This window comes from Photinus pyralis, unplaced genomic scaffold (genome assembly GCF_008802855.1).
Source record: "Photinus pyralis isolate 1611_PpyrPB1 unplaced genomic scaffold, Ppyr1.3 Ppyr1.4_LG10, whole genome shotgun sequence".
NCBI classification, from domain to species: domain Eukaryota; kingdom Metazoa; phylum Arthropoda; class Insecta; order Coleoptera; family Lampyridae; genus Photinus; species Photinus pyralis.
The window spans coordinates 2,247,634-2,267,846 of NW_022170250.1; the positions used below are offsets into that span (position 1 = coordinate 2,247,634).

The 20,213-nt window shown below is 40.4% G+C and overlaps 1 protein-coding gene across 3 annotated transcripts; it reads left to right on the top strand.

Moving 5' to 3' along the window:
* Positions 1-4,506: 4,506 nt before the first annotated feature.
* On the top strand, positions 4,507-18,347 carry LOC116161607 (alpha-1B adrenergic receptor). 3 transcript variants are annotated; one of them, XM_031475007.1, is made up of 3 exons: positions 4,507-4,740; positions 16,716-16,853; positions 16,906-18,347. In XM_031475007.1, exons 2-3 carry the CDS (start codon positions 16,723-16,725, stop codon positions 18,239-18,241), a joined length of 1,467 nt encoding a protein of 488 aa, XP_031330867.1. In that variant the 5' UTR covers positions 4,507-4,740; positions 16,716-16,722; the 3' UTR covers positions 18,242-18,347. The 3 variants fall into 3 exon arrangements, with proteins under 3 accessions (XP_031330867.1, XP_031330865.1, XP_031330868.1); XM_031475005.1 differs by lacking the exon at positions 4,507-4,740 and adding an exon at positions 4,889-5,226; XM_031475008.1 differs by lacking the exon at positions 4,507-4,740 and adding an exon at positions 13,711-14,073.
* The last annotated feature ends 1,866 nt before the right edge of the window (positions 18,348-20,213 follow it).

Below are 20,213 nucleotides of genomic sequence, written 5' to 3' on the forward strand. Positions count from 1 at the left end.
GGCGAAATAAAATTAATGTCTTAATATTCACACTAGAAAACAACCCCGAAATATGTGCCCAAAACAACCACCCCTTGTCTATTCGTTTTCAAGGATATTCGTCCCGAAATATTTGCCTTTCCCTTGAAACAAACCCGGCCTCAAGGAAAGCTGTTACAGAATATACCAATCGCGTCTCCCACCGATATCATCGCCCCTCCCTCCTCCCCCCGCCATATTCAGCACAAAGAGAAGTCGCCACAAAATTCCCTTACAATCACTGAATGTTTGCCCCAATAACCAGCCCTCAGAAGATTCGTTCTAAACAAATTCACCACACAATACCTATTCGAGAAACAACCTTCTCCAGAATATTCACGGAAATTCACCATGAAATATTCACCCTGTAAAATTGTCACCATAAACCCGATCCGGAAAATTATTATTCAAGAATTTTTGTTTCAAAGGACTCGTCCCCAGAAACAAATCGTCCGAGAATATACCCAAAAATATTCGCTCCCTGAAATTTCATACTGAAATATTTGCTTTCTAAAAGATACTCTTTGCTAAAAGCCATCTCAGATTATTCGCCTTCTATAAACGCACCTCCTTGAAAATTCGCTCCGGAATATTCACCTGTAAAACTAGATCAGAAATATTCCCTTCGACGAGAATATTCGCCATAAAAAATCGAGTCCATATACTAGGAAAATAAACTGTAGAGAAACGAATAAAAAAATCCGCATATATAATTAAAACCCATATGTCACCGGCTTCGCCAGCCTACGACACAATCCTGCCGCATAAGGAAAAAAAGACCTCGGGCGGCACGCGTCCTTTCGACTTTCGTGGGTGCGCTGACGCATCTCGGGGATCCTTTATTGCACGCGCAAATTTTCCATTAAAAAAAGGGCGAAAGCGGGAAAATATGTTGTTACAATTCCGAGCGACGTCATCGATAAGGAAAGTTTGTATACTAACACTCATTATTTTCCGTTTAGTCGAGCTATTTCGTAAAACGCACCGATTCTGAATGCCTAATAAAATATACGTTTTGCGACGTAGAAACCTGTGGGAAGTTCGTGTGACGCATTTGGTTTAACCCGAAAGCTCCACTTGATGTTGTGGTGTTATTTAAATCATAAATTGAAGCTTCGGTATCAGGAGAGCATAAAAGGTGAGTAGCTAGCTATATATTCATTAGGGAGTCTTCTGATAGTCTAGGCATCGCGAAGTATAGAAACCAATGTACTTCTGTGCACCTGACACAACTTTCTTGTGACAATTTCCAAAAGATTCTGGGTTCCTGTTGAAAATTTCTTTGGTATCAGGAGAAAAGGGCTCAATTCACTTAGAGCGTCTATTTATAAGGCAGCTAAATATTATCTTCTGATAGACTGTCTTTGTATCAGGAGATCTCCAAGCCCGTGACGCAATTAATTCATTGCTATAAATGTAATGAGCTGTTCTATTCTTCTGCTCGAAATATCTTTCTCTGTAATACTATACTGGCACCAGGAGAGTAAGAATCGAAGAGGATGTTGCTCAATTCATCGTGTACCTCCAACCTCGTGACGAATTTAATTGATTTTTCTGAAGGTTTCGACCAAACGTTGCGTGTACTTCTGTGCTCCGGCTCGCAATTTGTTGTCTGCAAGGCTATTTTGTCATAGTCCTCTTAGATGTTGAATCTCCAATCTCGTGACGTTTTCTAAAACATTTTGGGTCTGACTAAAAACGTTACTGGAACTTCTGTGCTCCTGATCCAAATATTCTGCATGACTGTATTGGTATCAAGAGAGTAAGACTTGAGAAGGTCAATTCACTTCGACCGTACTTTATTACTCTGATCGAAATATCTTAATTCTTCCTAGAATTGTATTGTCATCAGGAGAGCAGGATTCGAGTTCTTGATCTGTTAGAAGTGTCAGACTCGAGCTGCAGGTATTGTCCAATTCGCTCTCCATGTCCATAAAACCATTAATTCACTCTCGTGGAAACTTCTGTGCTTCTGTTCGAAACCTTTTTCTCTGTAAGACTGTATTGGCATGGGAAAGAGAGAGGTTGAACCGTGTGTTCCCAATTTCGTGATCCATTAATTATGTTTCATTTATTACTTTTCCAAACGTGCGAGTGAAATGGGAGGAAAGGAAGTTGGCAGATACTCGAAAGCAATGAATTTAAAACGCCATGTTAAATTGTATTTATGAACTGCCGTAATTATTGTCAGCCGCAACTCATAAACCGAAGCCGTTTGTTTTTTGGCACCTCAAAGTGAACGTAAAACGTCTCAATGCAGTTTCGTAAAAACGCACGTGACATCATCTTCCCAAAAGGTTTTGATTTTTTTTACAAAATGCTGCAAGGACTTATGTGCTCCTGATTGAAATATTGTCATGTGCAAGAACTGTTCTCACACTAAGAGGGTAATATTCCAGCAGGTACTGGCCATTTCAGTTAGGGGGGTATTTTCAAACTCATGGCATAATTTATCCATCTCCCCGATCAATTTTGCGTTGAACTTCTGTTCGCCTGATAGAAATATTTTTCTCTGTGACATTTGAATGGAATCATGGCATTAAAATTTGAGCCGGTATTGGCTAATTCACTGAGATGGCCCGTGGCGCTGTGCTCCTGATCGAAATTCTTTTCTCTGTTAGACTGTGTTATGATCGGTATGCTTTATCAAACTTGAATGGTGCATTTTAAAACGCACTGTACGGTCATCTTTCCGAGATGTTTTGAGTCTGAATCAAAAATTTGTAGGGACTTTGGTCCTGATCGAAATATCTTTTGTCCTAGAATTGTATTGACAGGGCGAAAATCGAGCAGGTGTTGGCCAAATCACTTAGAAAGTGTATCTTTAAGTGCGTGATCACAATTTATTCGTCGTCCTTCTGCGCTCCTGATTGAAATACCTGCCTTAGAATGGGGAGAGCAAATCTCGACTAGGTATTGACCAATTAACTTAGAGGGCGAATCTTCAAGTTTGTGGTTTGTGGCCGAAAGATTTTTCATCTGACTGAAAATGTTGCATGTACTTCTGTACTCCTGATTGAACTCGACAGTGCAAGTCTCGAGCAATTCAATAGGAGCGTGTATCTTCGAGTCCGTGAAAGATTTTGGATTTGACTGAAAGTGTTGCAGGTACCCCTCTGATTTTGCTAGGGATATTTCCTATAGAAGATTAGTACCAGGAGAGCAGTAGTAAATTCAATTAAATCGTTAAATTGCAAATAATTGACGCTCTATCCCGGATTCATCGAAATATAATCCTCGCACTTTACACTCTACTAATAAAAGTTTTTAGAACGCATTTTACCAGGAGAACAACAATCAGAAATCAAATAGCTCTTATTTCTCGTAACGCAGATTCATTATAAGCATTTATTAAGAGTAGTAGAATACAAGGATAAATAACCCTCACACTTTCTGTACTTCTAAAAAAGTCTTCCAACGCATTTGGAACTAAATCAGAAAATGTACGGCTAAAGTTAGTGGAAAATAGCTCATGTTCTCCTAATACAAATTAACCAAACTATTAGACATCTATCAGGAGAACATGAATAACCGAGGTTTACCTCACGACGAATGACTCTCACTTTCCTAATACAAAAAATGATCAGAAGCGTTTGATATTTACCAGGAGAACAAAAATGTTTTGAATCTTAGCATGTCCTTTTGGTTTTTTTAGACATCTTCATCTTCGGTATCTTTTCACAGATAGATTTTAAATGATTCTTAAAATCCAGTCCGGGTATTTGAAGATTTTTTGAATTGTTTTGGAATCTCTTTTGCGTTTGGATGTTTTTGAGCGTTTTTGGAGTCCTATTCCGTTCGGGGTTTTTTACGGACAGCCTTCAAATTTTTCAAATTTTTAGCGCATTTTTGATTTTCAAAAAGGAGGTTATTGTTTCACTACGCTGAGAGCTGAACTACATTCCTGAAATTTGCCGTACAGGAGTGTTGTATTGGCTGCTAAAACGAAGCAAACAAGATGCAAAAAAAAAGCAGACCCAAGGAAAGATGCCGCAATTGCAACTAATTCGGGCATTCTTGTTGGGATTGCAAATTTGTTCGGGCGCCTTTTAAGCTTTTTATCGAGATCGCGTCAAAGAAATATCGTAGAACTTTCGGGTTTTCAGCATTATACTAGTACTATCGTGCTATTCCTGCATAATTTCTTCCTTTTGTGAACGAAACGATCTGGAGTAGCGTAACAGTTTAAACGAATGTGTATCCTCATCCGCATGGGGGAGGAGTGCTTGAACTTGGAAATTGAAAAATATCGGCCCGATAAATATATGCTGTGCTTCTTTTCGAAACATTTTTCTCTTTAAGACTGGCGTGGGAGAGCAGGACTCCAAGAGGTGTGTGTTCCCAATTCCGCGACCCATTAATTACGTTTCCTTTGTGACTTTTCCAAACGGTGTGAGTGAAATGGTTGGAAAGGAAGTTGGCAGATACTCGAAAAACGATAAATTTAAAACGCCATGTTAAATTTTATTTGTGAAGTGCCATAGTTATTGTCAGTCGCATCTCATAAAGCGAAACCGTCCGGTTTTTTGGCACCTCAAAGTGAACGATGCAGTTGCGTAAAAACGCACATGAAAATATTTTCGAGAAAGGGTCATCAGCAAACCAAATGTGAGCAATTAGTCACGGACAAAAGCGAAGAAAGTTGTCGATAATCGAAAAGGTGCCAAAGGGGTCGTCCTTGGAATTCCATTCGTCACAACAAAACAAAAGAGAACGGTTCAGGTGAGCTCTGGTGATCATCGATTTTAAAAAAGGTTATCAACCCCCCCGTTTTTACCTGAAGCCCTCAACAACAAAATCGATAGCGACGGCGTCTCCGTGAATCAGAACCGCTGCAAATACTAATTGAGCAGCTGTAAAGCACGAGGAGCGAGGCTTAAAATATAAACGCTCGGTCGGGTTCTCCACGAGTTCAGTTGGTCTAGAGTAGTGTTGATGGTGCACACAGTCGAATTGCGAGCACTCGACAGACTCTCGCGCCGTTTGTTTTCATTTTAACGCAACAATGCGCATTTTTCTGAATTATGAAAGTGAGCAGGATATTATATAAACCGAAACCTCGACGCGTTAAAAGTTTGTTTTAAAAAAAAATGTCGTTTGGCCTACATACCCAGATTGTTTGATGGAAATTAAAAAGAACGCACCTATTATACAGGATGTTTGAGTAAAATACGTGATGTAGTAGTGCGTTTTGTCTAGTAGAAAGAGGTGAGTCATAGTTTTCACCTCGCTTAAAACCGTGCAGAATTTGAAATCATTTCCCTGTTTTACATAACGGCTTTCTACAAACTTCTTGCCCAATCGTAACGGAAGTCACCCTCGTTGCTCCGATCGTGTCACACGTGGAGGATTTTCGCGTTGTAGGTAGTAGAAACGTCTGTCTATTATGAGCGATAGCATTTTATTATCTGTAGAGCAAGGTTCTTGAAGGAATGCAGTTTTAACACAACATCCATTTATGTGTTACGCACCTACTAAAGTGAATACGACAGGCCGAATTACCTGAAATGAAGAATGCCTTTCGGCCTTGCTTATGCGCTGGCTAGCACAAAGCCACCCATCAACCCTCCTACTGTCAGGCAGATTTCATTGTGAACTAAAAATGCGTTTACCACCACAAAGACGAAAATTATTCAATAAAATTCAACACTACAAAATTTATACCAATTTTCAAAAATATTTTCCAACAGAAAAATTAAAAAAATCGTTTAAAGGGAATTTCCAAAAAGATACCGCAGTTGCTTGAGTAAACGCTACAAAGTAGATTTAAAAGCTGCATCAAGGACAATGTGGAAGGAGTTTACGAAATTATGTAATTCAAAAAAATGCCACAACCGACTTTTCCGGAAAGATTCAAAAAGTTCGGAAAAAAAAAACAAATTTGCAAACCGTGAAAAAATGAAAAAAAAAATCGGGATATACTAAACTCGGGGCTTTCAAAGCTATAAAATTTTACAATCGAGCAAAGAGTTTTCCAAAACTTACAGAAAATTTCAGGGACCAAAAAAAGTAAAATCCAAAAAGCTCCGCAGAGTGTATAAAAGGAATAACGAAATAATAGAGTATTAAAGATGCGCGGGGGGGGGGGGGGGTGTTACATACCTCTAGACCCCCCTGTTCTGAATATTTCCCGAAATATTTTGTGCTTTTTGCATGTACTTTAAGATGTCTACAGAGGAACCATAGAACGGAACCCCAGAATCCTGTGGGTAGGGAAATGCTTTAGGTAAGGGAAATTCGATGGTCTTCTACAAAAAACTACCATGGGAGTACTTAGGGTTGAAGGTTTTGAGGGGTAACGCACCACCGGGGAGTCTGGGGGGTATGGAATACCCCCCAGGAAAAAGAAAGATTTAATGTTCACCTCTCTGCACCAATTTTCGATCCCTGGGGGGTATTCCATACCCCCCAGACCCCCCGGTTGTACATCTTTCCCCAAAAGGTTGCATGCTTTTAGCACTTACTTTTTAATTTCTAGAGAGGAACCATCGAACGGAACCCCAAAATCCTGGGGGTAGGGAAATGCTTTAGGTAAGGGAAATTCAATGGTCTTCTACAAAAAAACTACCATGGGAGTACTTACGGTTGAAGGTTTTGAGGGGTAACACACCACCGGGGAGTCTGGGGGGTATGGAATACCCCCCAGGAAAAAGAAAGATTTAATGTTCACCTCTCTGCACCAATTTTCGATCCCTGGGGGGTATTCCATACCCCCCAGACCCCCCGGTTGTACATCTTTCCCCAAAAGGTTGCATGCTTTTAGCACGTACTTTTTAATTTCTAGAGAGGAACCATCGAACGGAACCCCAGAATCCTGCGGGTAGGGAAATGCTTTAGGTAAGGGAAATTCAATGGTCTTTTACAAAAAACCATGGGAGTACTTAGGGTTGAAGGTTTTGAGGGGTAACGCACCACCGGGAGGTCGGGGGGGTATGGAATACCACCCAGGAAAAAGAAAGATTTAATGTTCACCACTCTGCATCAATTTTCGATTCCTGGGGGGTATTCCATACCCCCCAGACCCCCCGGTTGTACATCTTTCCCCAAAAGGTTGCATGCTTTTAGCACTTACTTTTTAATTTCTAGAGAGGAACCATCGAACGGAACCCCAGAATCCTGGGGGTAGGGAAATGCTTTAGGTAATGGAAATTCAATGGTCTTCTACAAAAAAACTACCATGGGAGTACTTACGGTTGAAGGTTTTGAGGGGTAACACACCACCGGGGAGTCTGGGGGGTATGGAATACCCCCCAGGAAAAAGAAAGATTTAATGTTCACCTCTCTGCACCAATTTTCGATCCCTGGGGGGTATTCCATACCCCCCAGACCCCCCGGTTGTACATCTTTCCCCAAAAGGTTGCATGCTTTTAGCACGTACTTTTTAATTTCTAGAGAGGAACCATCGAACGGAACCCCAGAATCCTGCGGGTAGGGAAATGCTTTAGGTAAGGGAAATTCAATGGTCTTTTACAAAAAACCATGGGAGTACTTAGGGTTGAAGGTTTTGAGGGGTAACGCACCACCGGGAGGTCGGGGGGGTATGGAATACCACCCAGGAAAAAGAAAGATTTAATGTTCACCACTCTGCATCAATTTTCGATTCCTGGGGGGTATTCCATACCCCCCAGACCCCCCGGTTGTACATCTTTCCCCAAAAGGTTGCATGCTTTTAGCACTTACTTTTTATTTCTAGAGAGGAACCATCGAACGGAACCCCAGAATCCTGGGGGTAGGGAAATGCTTTAGGTAATGGAAATTCAATGGTCTTCTACAAAAAAACTACCATGGGAGTACTTAGGGTTGAAGGTTTTGAGGGGTAACGCACCACCGAGGGGTCTGGGGGGTATGGAATACCCCCCAGGAAAAAGAAAGATTTAATGTTCACCTCTCTGCACCAATTTTCGATCCCTGGGGGGTATTCCATACCCCCCAGACCCCCCGGTTGTACATCTTTCCCCAAAAGGTTGCATGCTTTTAGCACTTACTTTTTAATTTCCAGAGAGGAACCATCGAACGGAACCCCACAATCGTGGGGGTAGGGAAAATTTCTTAAGCAAGGGAAATTCAATGGTCTCCTACAAAAACCATGAGAGAAGGTTTTGAAAGGTAACGTACCACCGGGGGATCTGGGGGGTATGGAATATCCCCAGGAAAAAGAAAGATATAAGTAATGCACCAATCATACAATTTTCGATCGCTGGGGGGTATTGGAATACCCCCCAGGCTTCCCGGTGTTACGTTGTCCCTGAAAACGTTCACCCCTGAGGTCTCCTGTGCTAGCTTTTTTTTTATAGAAGACCATCGAATTTCCCTTTCCCACAGGATTCTGGTATTCCTTTCAACCGTTCCCCTGTAGAAATTATAAAGTACGTGCAAAAAGGACTAAATATTTTGGGGAAGAATGTAGAACCGGGGGGTTGCCCCCCCCCCCTCCACCCCAAGTAAAAGAAAGATTTAATCTCCATTTTCCTGCACCTATCATAAAAGTTTCAGGCGCTGAGCGGTTTTCCATAGTAGTTCCAAAAGTAGCACGGGAGGACTTGAGGTTGAAGGCGAAACGTCACACCGGGGGGGGGGGGGGCTTATGGAATTGCAGTACTTTTCCAAAAAAAAGGGCGAGGGATTCCGAAGATGTCTCCGAAAACCCCAAGATTCTTTTAAAAAAGGCTTCCTAAGGCTTTAAAGGAAAAAAAACTCCAAAAATCTAGCGCGAAAATCTCCAAACGGACAAGGACAATTCAAAAATTCTGCAAGTATCCAAAATCCTCCAAAAACAATTTGGGAAAACATACAGAAAACTTTTCGGATAAACAATTTAAAAAAAAAGGTCTCATGAAGATGTGAAGTAAAAACCAAAACAATTCAAGAATTGAGACTACATTCAGGAATCTTTTAAAAAAACTTGACACCTAAGATGTAGACATCCCAACAAAACCAAAAGGGACGATTACAAAACACTCAAAAAAGGTTCACAGCCAATCGCGAATAATAGAACATAAGTTATCCGACCTTTAGTCGAGGCATGACAAGTGATCTCTTATTGCATTGAACATTTGGATTAGGAGAACAGAAAGTGCGAAATCTGTTTGTCTGTTACCTTACGTGCTTTGATGAATGTAAATTAATAATGTGCATTTTGTCTCCCAGGTGGGTCCTATGATTCTTGTCTCTTGGTAAATGCCTAATGGTCCTGAAAACTGTTTGTATTAGGACGGCATGAAGTATTTGTTTAACTGTTGAACGATATCTCCTTTTTTATAGTGTGCATGAATCTTTTTGACTGTCGAAGTATGAGATCGTACTAAGAAATCATAAAATACTGTTTGCCATTCACTCGATTCATGCTTCTTAACTCATGTTTTCCTGATAAATACCAGATGTGTTTGATGCATTTGTGTATCGCAACGAAGGAGTTGCTTCTGTTTATATCACGTAAGGAAATCATGGTTTTTCCCGAATGCCGTTTGGCCTCAACAATGCACCTGTAAAATCAGTTACGGAAAGGAAGAGAGGAAAAAAGTGTGAAAGGGGAATGGAACAGATACGAAGCGAAGTTTTTATTGCGCTTGGCCGAAAAACGCTGGTCACGATTGCCGAATGCCGTTTGGACTCACAAAAACACCCGCAAGTTTTTAGATTATTAGATTTGATAACTGTGTACCAAAATTACTGGGACTTTCCGACTTTCAGCTAACGAGCGCGTGAGATCTTTTTTTCATTCGGAGCGTAGGTAAAATCCTCCGACGCCACCCGCCGTCGATTCCTGCCACGTGCGGCCATCCCCGACGATTGCAGCTTCACAATCGACGCTAATGAATGTCACTAGGTGTATAATTATGTACTCGATTATCTACCAGACAAAAGAGGTCAGATTTAAATAAAGACCTGGTAATTCCGCGCTTCCTAGGCGATTGAGGGGAAGTCCCCTTGCAGGACGAGGGGATATTTTTAGGCGGTTTTATTTCTGGTTCGCAATCAGGCCGACGTTCCGTCAATGTGTCTCGTTAATATCGAATGGCACGAGAAAACTTTCTTTGTAATTATGCAAATGAGCTATTGTTCTAATGGTATTATGTAAATTAATCCTTTTTTTTTTGTTCGGGTAGTAATTACCCATACACGATTGTTCGCGGAGGCAAATTGAAATGGGAAAGAAAATTACACAAAGGTAAACGATTCACCTAATTTCCATAACGATTGAGCGTTTTGCAAAACTGTTATTAATAACAGTTATGCATAACAGGTTTTTGTATAATAACGAGCGATTTTTTTCGCGTGAGTGCAATTTTCGAAAACGACGATAACCCATAAATCTTGTTTTGCATACCTACGTTATGCCAACAAGGCGATGCGTCCGATTGTTTTTATTGGCAGAGCGTCGCATAACAAATCGTCAATCAAGGAGGTGATTTGAAAAACGGGAATGCGATTACCTAGTCCCGAAACATAGTCCGAACGAACCGTATATTCAGGATTGTTTTGTTCAGAACCGGTACAGTTCTTCTAACTGTAAAAAATTAATGATATTTTTATGCTCTCCTAATATAAAATTCATTACTTAAAAACGTTAGGTTTTATTAGGTGAATACGAATGAAACGGCTCTTATGTTCTAGCATATTCATCGAAACCATCAGGAGAACAAGAATAATCGAGCTTAATCTTAGCAATGCTACGCTGTATACTCTCCTAATACAAAAAATTCATTAGAAGCATTTGTCACTTGTCAGGAGAACAAAATCCAATTGGAAGAATCAATCTCGGAGGTTACAGCTCAAGCTGGTATTGGCTGGTACATTTTCAAGCCCGTGGCGCTGTGCTCCTGATCGAAATTGACCAATTAACTTAGAGGGTGCATTTTCAAGTGCACGGTAAGTTTCGATCGCTGGGGAGTAGTGCTGGGGGGGTATTCCACACCCCCCAGACCCCCCGGTTGTGCATTTTTCCCCAAAAGGATTTACTTTATAATTTCTAGAGAGGGACCATCGAACGTAACCCCAGAATCCTGTGGGGTTGGGAATATTACTTAGGCAAGGGATGGTCTTAGAGATAGTTATTAGTCTCGGGGGTGTTTTTGACAATGTGTCAAGCGTCTTTCGGTCAAACACAATAAAAAGAAATGTTCTCTTCATATGATCTTTTCCATCTGTTGTATGTTTCGATCCCTTCTTCTCATTTCCTGCATTGCTCACTTGCAGGTACATCGTTGCGGCTAAAAGGCATCCAACACTAACCATGATGCATTAAAAATAACTCTCCCAATACAAATATTATCAGAAATATGACTGTGAAAAAGATGCATGCTAGAACAACCCTTTCGCATCATGTTCTCCTGATTAAAAATAACGTTCTTCTTCGTAAGGCATGAATAATAAAAGGTATGGTTCAACAATGAAACAAATATTTCATGCTGTCCTAATACAAAAACAGGAGCATTTGGAATTTACCAAGAGACGAGAATCAAAAAACCCACCTGAGATAAAAAAAAAGCATGTTCTCCTAATACACATTCATCACAGCTCTTTTAGAGTGTTTATTAACTGATGGGAGCCATTACTGTGACTTTCTCTAAGGTGCCACATCGTCCCCTTGTTGGATGTCTATATATAAATCTATACCCAAATTAATAAGAAAAAGTGTTTTCCCGAGAAATTTTGGTGTAGTCAATTTTTGGTAAAAAAGGAAGGTTATACACTGCCTTTTTTTGAGCCCCGAAAAAAAAATTGTCTCAGATCAACCCGGAAAAAAAATTTTCTTATAGAATGTGGCCTGTAGAATCCATAATTTCAAACAGTTCCAAGATTGGGCTACTAGTTCAAAAGTTACAGCCCTTTGAATTTTTTTCGAAATTGGTTTCTAGTCTATAACTTTTGATTGAGAAGTCTGATCGAAAAAGTACGAATTGTTTTGGATTCTACGCACCAAAATTAATAAGAAAAAGTGTTTTCCCGAGAAATTTTGGTGTAGTCGATTTTTGGTAAAAAAGGAAGGTTATACACTGCCTTTTTTTGAGCCCCGAAAAAAAAATTTCGACCCGGAAAAAAAATTTTCTTATAGAATGTGGCCTGTAGAATCCATAATTTCAAACAGTTCCAAGATTGGGCTACTAGTTCAAAAGTTACAGCCCTTTGAATTTTTTTTTCGAAATTGGTTTCTAGTCTATAACTTTTGAGAAGTCTGATCGAAAAAGTACGAATTGTTTTGGATTCTACGCACCAAAATTAATAAGAAAAAGTGTTTTCCCGAGAAATTTTGGTGTAGTCGATTTTTGGTAAAAAAGGAAGGTTATACACTGCCTTTTTTTGAGCCCCGAAGAAAAAATTGCCTCAGATCGACCCGGAAAAAAATTTTCTTATAGAATGTAGCCTGTAGAATCCATAATTTCAAACAGTTCCAAGATTGGGCTACTAGTTCAAAAGTTACAGCCCTTTGAATTTTTTTTCGAAATTGGTTTCTAGTCTATAACTTTTGATTGAGAAGTCTGATCGAAAAAGTACGAATTGATTTGGATTCTACGCACCCAAATTAATAAGAAAAAGTGTTTTCCCGAGAAATTTTGGTGTAGTCGATTTTTGGTAAAAAAGGAAGGTTATACACTGCCTTTTTTTGAGCCCCGAAAAAAAAATTGTCTCAGATCGACCCGGAAAAAAATTTTCTTATAGAATGTGGCCTGTAGAATCCATAATTTCAAACAGTTCCAAGATTGGGCTACTAGTTCAAAAGTTACAGCCCTTTGAATTTTTTTTCGAAATTGGTTTCTAGTCTATAACTTTTGATTGAGAAGTCTGATCGAAAAAGTACGAATTGTTTTGGATTCTACGCACCAAAATTAATAAGAAAAAGTGTTTTCCCGAGAAATTTTGGTGTAGTCGATTTTTGGTAAAAAAGGAAGGTTATAACCTGCCTTTTTTGACAAAAAAAATTGTCTCAGATCGACCCGGAAAAAAAATTTCTTATAGAATGTGGCCTGTAGAATCCATAATTTCAAACAGTTCCAAGATTGGGCTACTAGTTCAAAAGTTACAGCCCTTTGAATTTTTTTTCGAAATTGGGTTCTAGTCTATAACTTTTGATTGAGAAGTCTGATCGAAAAAGTACGAATTGATTTGGATTCTACGCACCCAAATTAATAAAAAAAGTGTTTTCCCGAGAAATTTTGGTGTAGTCGATTTTTGGTAAAAAAGGAAGGTTATACACTGCCTTTTTTGAGGCCCGCAAAAAAAATTGTCTCAGATCGACCCGGAAAAAAATTTTCTTATAGAATGTGGCCTGTAGAATCCATAATTTCAAACAGTTCCAAGATTGGGCTAGTAGTTCAAAAGTTACAGCCCTTTGAATTTTTTTTCGAAATTAGTTTCTGGTCTATAACTTTTGATTAAGAAGTCTGATGGAAAAAGTACGAATTGATTTGGATTCTACGCACCCAAATTAATAAGAAAAAGTGTTTTCCCGAGAAATTTTGGTGTAGTCGATTTTTGGTAAAAAAGGAAGGTTATACACTGCCTTTTTTGAGCCCCGAAGAAAAAATTGTCTCAGATCGACCCGGAAAAAAATTGTCTTATAGAATGTGGCCTGTAGAATCCATAATTTCAAACAGTTCCAAGATACTAGTTCAAAAGTTACAGCCCTTTGAATTTTTTTCGAAATTGGTTTCTAGTCTACATATATATAAAACCGTGCTATCTTTTAACAGCACTTCAAAAATAAGAGCGAAAGTGGTGTTTGTTTATTACAAAAATACGCTAACGCCATTTATCATAGTACAGAGGAACAAGCTCTCATATATTCGTTCTTGGAGTCCCTCCAACTTCTCGGTATAGAAATAGATTATACATTGTGAACGAAAGGAATTTCCCACATCGAATCAAACGGAGGGTATTACCAACAGCGATTTCGTTGTGCAATTAGAGAAAGTCTAAATTAAAATCGACCCATTTTACACGTGCTAGCGTTTGTGTACCAATTTATTGCCAGTTAAAGTGTTCAGTTTTGAAAATCTGCCAAAGTGCATCTTTGCCGAGAAGGCCCCTTTCAACGTTCCCCATCGTAAATCGACGGTAGGCGTCATTCATTAGATTTCATTTCAAAATCGCGCGATTTGCGTAACGAAGCAATTGATAAAGCTGGGGCTTATCGCAAATACGAAAAGTTTTAATGTAAACAGTGACTTTTGATGCGTGTGTTACCAGTTGAGTAATCTAAGTATCAATATTTATATGCTGTTACCTTCGGACCTTCACTTCTAGGTATCTATCGCTGCTAAAACAATGCAAAACAATGGGTCATGCTCATTAAGCATTTATGAGTAACTTCCGACAAATCGCTCATGCACTAGAAAATTGTACAAATATCGCGATCTCCATGGTAAACAATTTTTTTTGAGAATGTATTTGGAAATTTTCGCAAAAATGGTACCACCGTGCGAAAGCTTTCTCATGGATCACCAATGGTGACAGAAAAGAAATTTTCTTACGCAATGCTAGCGAATTATCATTGAATAGAGAATTTCGGAACTAATTTACATTCATTCCGTGTAACTGTAACCAACCTACGTATCATAACGATCCAAAACTCAGAAAGAGATAATGATATATCAGAAAAACAACTTATCTCAATGAAAAACATCAACACAACATTTCAAACACGTCACATTCTGAACAACATGACCAAAATTAAAAATAAAAAAAACACCCAGTATCAGTTTTTCAATTCACACGACTTTAATACGGTCGTTTTAAAAACCTACGAACTTAGCCAACGTCGTGTATGAAAATCATGATAAAAACAAAAATGAGTGCGCCATCTTGAATTTCCCCCCGTTTTTCTCTCAAATAATTCATTTAAAAGCGGAATTTTAAATTCACGCGACTTGCACGCGGTCGTTTTAATAATCCACGACCCCAACCAACGACATGCATTGATCAAGGCGTTGAAAATCTCGATAAAAACAAAAAATAAGTGCGCCATCTTGAATTTCCCCCCGTTTTTCTCTCAAATAATTCACTTAAAAGCGGAATTTTAAATTCACGCAACTTGCACGCGGTCGTTTTAATAATCCACGACCCTAACCAACGTCATGCATTGATCAAGGCGTTGAAAATCTCGATAAAAACCAAAAATAAGTGCGCCATCTTGAATTTCCCCCCGTTTTTCTCTCAAATAATTCACTTAAAAGCGGAATTTTAAATTCACTCGACTTGCACGCGGCCATTGAAAAACCCACGACTTTAGCCAACGTGATGCATTAATCCTGCGGTTAAAAATCATGATAAAACAAAAAAAATGAGTGCGCCATTTTGAATTTCCCCCGTTTTTCTCTCAAATAATTGACTTAAAAGCGGAATTTTAAATTCACACGACTTGCACGCGGCCCTTTTTAAAATCCACGACTTTAGCCAATGTGATGCATTAATCCTGCGGTTAAAAATCATGATAAAACAAAAAAAATGAGTGCGCCATTTTGAATTTCCCCCGTTTTTCTCTCAAATAATTCACTTAAAAGCGGAATTTTAAAATCACGCGACTTGCACGCGGTCGTTTTAATAATCCACGACCCCCAACCAACGTCATGCATTGATCAAGGCGTTGAAAATCTCGATAAAAACAAAAAATAAGTGCGCCATCTTGAATTTCCCACCGTTTTTCTCTCAAATAATTCACTTAAAAGCGGAATTTTAAATTCACGCGACTTGCACGCGTTCGTTTTTATAATCCACGACCTTAACCAACGTCATGCATTGATCAAGGCGTTGAAAATCTCGATAAAAACAAAAAATAAGTGCGCCATCTTGAATTTCCCACCGTTTTTCTCTCAAATAATTCACTTAAAAGCGGAATTTTAAATTCACACGACTTGCACGCGGTCTTTTCAATAATCCACGACTTTAGCCAACGTGACGTGATGCATTTTTCACAGGGTTGAAAATCTTGATAAAAACAAAAAATGAGCGCGCCATCTTGACTTTTCACCCGTTTTTAAGTTTTCCCTGACATTTCTCTCGAGTAATTCACTCGAGCCGAATTATAAACCCGTACGACTTACCCGCGAACCTTCAAAAATTGAAAGAGTGTGACTAACTCATTTTTGGTTCTGATACGAACATTTGACAAGGTCATGATCAATTGATGGGGTTGATTTTCCGAAAAATAGACACTGGATAATGTTTCCCATGGAAGGTCACGGCTAGGAGATGTGTAGAAATTAGGTCAGTCGGTGATTGCGACCGATTTATCCAGCCTTGAAATTCTGACGCAATTTTTGAACAATCGTCGCCCAGTACGGAAAATTAACATTTTAATTGGTCGGGCCCATAACCTGATAATACATTTTTTTTTCTTTTTTTTTTCCTTTGTTCGAAAAGTGGTCGGAAAGCTAGCGAAACTAGTTTGGAAAATTACGGGTCATTGTCGCGTAATCGATGCGTTATTTTCCCAATGACAAATTAAGCCTAATAAACTAAAAAAATTAATTGCATTGATTTTCGATCAACCGCAACCTCTCATTAACATTCGTCGGTAACGCGCGTAGTTAATTAATAGATATTCGTTCATTTCGAGCGTGAAGTACTTTGCCTGATTTCAATAATCCAAAAACGTCGATTTAAACTGATGTCATTGCGTCTATAAGCATTAATCATGCGGTGGGCGAAGCATCCGCGTTTAAATCCGAATCGATTGTTGATGTGATTTATTTTCGTAGATTGCGAATGGATCTTCAGAGTCAGCACTGGGTGGTGACGGCGGCCTTGGTGACTTCGTCGGTGATCGCGCTCGTCGCCAACTTTTTGCTACTGCTGGTTTTTTGCAGAAGACGCGGACTTCGCACTGTGTCCAACAGGTAAATGAATGACGCTTCGAGCTTAGTTGAAGTTAAACGCCGCTCTTTGCAGATTCACGATTAATCTTCTCATCACCAACTTGCTCTCGAGCGTGCTGCTCATTCCTCTCCTAATCGTCGACCAGACCTCGCTCCAGGAGCCGGCCGTCCTCGTCAAGGAGATCATTGAGGAGGCAGTCGATGAGTCTCGACTGGTGATCAACGAGAAGCTGGAGATGGACATTGTTGGCGCCCCCAATAACACTTTGTGCTACGTGGCGCAGAGCACCGTAGGGTTCGTCTGCACGGCCTCAATCCTCAGCGTGCTTCTGATCGGGGTCGACCAATACTTCGCGGTCATCCACTCCTTACGCTACCACTCTTACATTGACAAAGTGCGCTCGACCGTTCTGATAATGTCGGCCTGGTTCGTCGCCATCTTCTTCGCGATTCTAAGCGGTTTGAGCCAGAACGCCTCGAACTTGTGGCAGTTCTGCTCGCGCCGGAGCACGGACGAGGACTACATCAAGTTGCTCAATTCCGTCTACGCGGTGGTCTACTTCTTGGCCGTCGTCCTCGCACCGTTCCTCGCGATATGCGCGATCTACGTCTGCATCTACTCGGCGGCGCACAACAGCAGCGAGCGCATGCGCCAGTCCACCAAGGGCCCCCCGGTAAAGGCGCCCAGCGAAAGTCGGCTGGATCTCGCGCAGGACTCGCCCAGCTTGCAACGGGTGCGATCGGCGCCCATCATCTCGAATTTGGTCGACAATCCGAATAACGTCAAGAGGAGCGTTAGCGAGCGCGTCGGCTTCATAAGTCACCTCAAGCACCGCCTCTCGAACGCCTCGGTCTTTCGCTACCGGGAGGAAACGAGAGCGGCGAAGATCAGCATCTTAGTCATATTCATGGTCCTCGTCTGTTACATACCGTACGGATTGGCCGTCGTACTTAACAGTTACATCATCAACATCACCACGCCTCAGTCATACAACTACGCGGCGGTCGTCCTGCTGATGCTCTCCAACGTCGTGTCCCCGTTCCTTTTCGCCTACCGCAACCGAAGGATACGGCGCGAGCTTCTCAAACTGCTCGGGCTCGTGCGCGCCAAAAAGATCGCGAACATACCGATCGAGACGCCGCGCCGTCGAACGTCGGACGATTGCAAACTAGTCGAGGCGCCCACGATACAGCCGTTCCTCGCCAATACGATTCCCGAAGTAATTATTACCTGTAAGGTCGAGAACGACAAGTCTGAAAAAAGTATTCTGAAGCGAGTGTGCAGCGGAAAAAAGTGGCCCAACTACAAGAAATGCAATTTCATCACCGTACCTCCGAGCTGCTACCAGACGGAGAGCGCAAGGGGCTCGTTTTCAAGCGCGAGCACGCAGGTGTCAACGGATGACTAGCTCGTAATTACAAGTACAAAATAATTGAGGTGTTATGATCTCAGCAGTATGCCATAAGATTTTTAATTTATTCGATGTAAATATTTTTATTAAATTATTCTAATTTTTTCGCCTTTTAATCGACGATGTGGGGAAACTTTGAGAGGTTATCGAGGTAGTAAACAGATGGTTGATGATCTTTAGACCGAAATATCGTTGCAAAGTGTGATTGCCACAAATAATTCGCATCGGCTATAAATAAATCGTTGGCAATCTAAAATAGCCACTGTTTGATTGATAAAATTTTCTAAGTGAACGGTTACCGACTGCAATAGATAGGCAACCAACATAAAAAAAGCTCAATGCCATCAATTGGACAAAGCCTATCATCGGCGATATGATGGGTAGGTTCACCAACTGGGTGCATACCATGCCTAGCAAATATGCCAGTTGCCAATTTGATAGAATTAGTAAAGTGGGTATGCAGAGGTTTGCGGGGGGGGGGGGGGGTATTCCATACCCGACAGTTCCATTGCTATTTCCAGAATATCGCCAAAAAGGTATTAAGGTTTACAGGTGTACAGTTATTGAGTATGTACTTATTTGATGGTCATCGACTTTTTTCTTTGCTTTTCCGTACCCCCAGATGCTAAGTTCTCTACAGTATGGGGAAGAGGTTCGCAATAATCCTTCCCCAACACCTGTCAAGCGAGTTCTGAAGGCACGAGTAAGGTAGAAAAGAATGTGCAGGAGGCGCAAAAGAAACCTAAATGCGTAAAGGAGATGTAAAGAGTATGTTAAAAAGGCGCAAGAGACATATTCGCGAAGAAACGCAAAAGAGATATGAAGTAAATGAAAGGGGGGGGGTTAAATGAAGCTTGCATGGCATGTGATGATACGAGGGAGATGGAACACAGCTGAAAACATCATACCTAAATCCAAAGTCACATCTACGGTTAAATTTAGGCACAACAAAACAACCCGAAAAATGATAAATTACATGTACATAAAAAACACATCAAAATGGCACGACTATACTCCAGGCATCGTCTACCATTAATTTAACACGAAAAGTACAAGTGAAAATACCAACAGTATTCATGTTAAAGTCGATTATCTCATCTCTAAACCTCACATACTAAACAGAAGAAAAGTTTATTAGAGGACCCCCTTATCTTGTATTGCTAAGACACAGGCAGTCCGCACGAGACGAAGAAGCAACATTATACGGCGAACAATTAGAATTGTATGAGGTACTTCCCCCATGGAGTAAAGGGTTAGTCAAAAATATATACTTACAAGTGAATACATAAATAAATACTTAATAAAACCATACAAAGGCATAATCACCTGTACAGTGTAACAAACAAACATGATTCAGATAACGGTAGGTACATACAACTCGAGCACGCCATACTTCAGTAAACAAATATTCAGCATTTTATGCAAAGTGTAAATAACAAATTGAGGTCGAAGACTGATCATAGAACGTTTCGGAATTTTCCCCAGATGTAAGATGTGTTGCCTAACCGTAGGGATACGTTACCGCAGAATGAGAAACGGTTGAATAAACCTGAAGGAGTCGAGAAAAAAAAAAGGAATGAGACCTGAACAACACGTGATGGAAGTGTAAGGAGTGCGGGAGGAAGTGAAAAATGCCTGACTCGTAAATAAAGCATAAGGGGCATCTAAAGTGGGTAGTTGTAGAAGAAGGGGAGTGAAATAAAGCTAAATTAACAGCGAAAAAGGACCGTGAAGTTAATGTAAGTAAAGCGTTAAGCAGGATTGTGAAGGAGGTGTAAAACAGTTGAGGATGTGAATAGGAGAATAAATGATGCGCGAGGAGCAAGAGGAAAAGATAAATAAGGGCGAGGCGCAAGTGAATAATGCTCGAAGAAAGGGTAAAGGAGGTACGAAAACGGCACGAGCGAGATGTGAAACATGTCAAAGGGGGGAGGAGAACAAAGAATGTTTAAAAGAAGCGTGAGAGAGA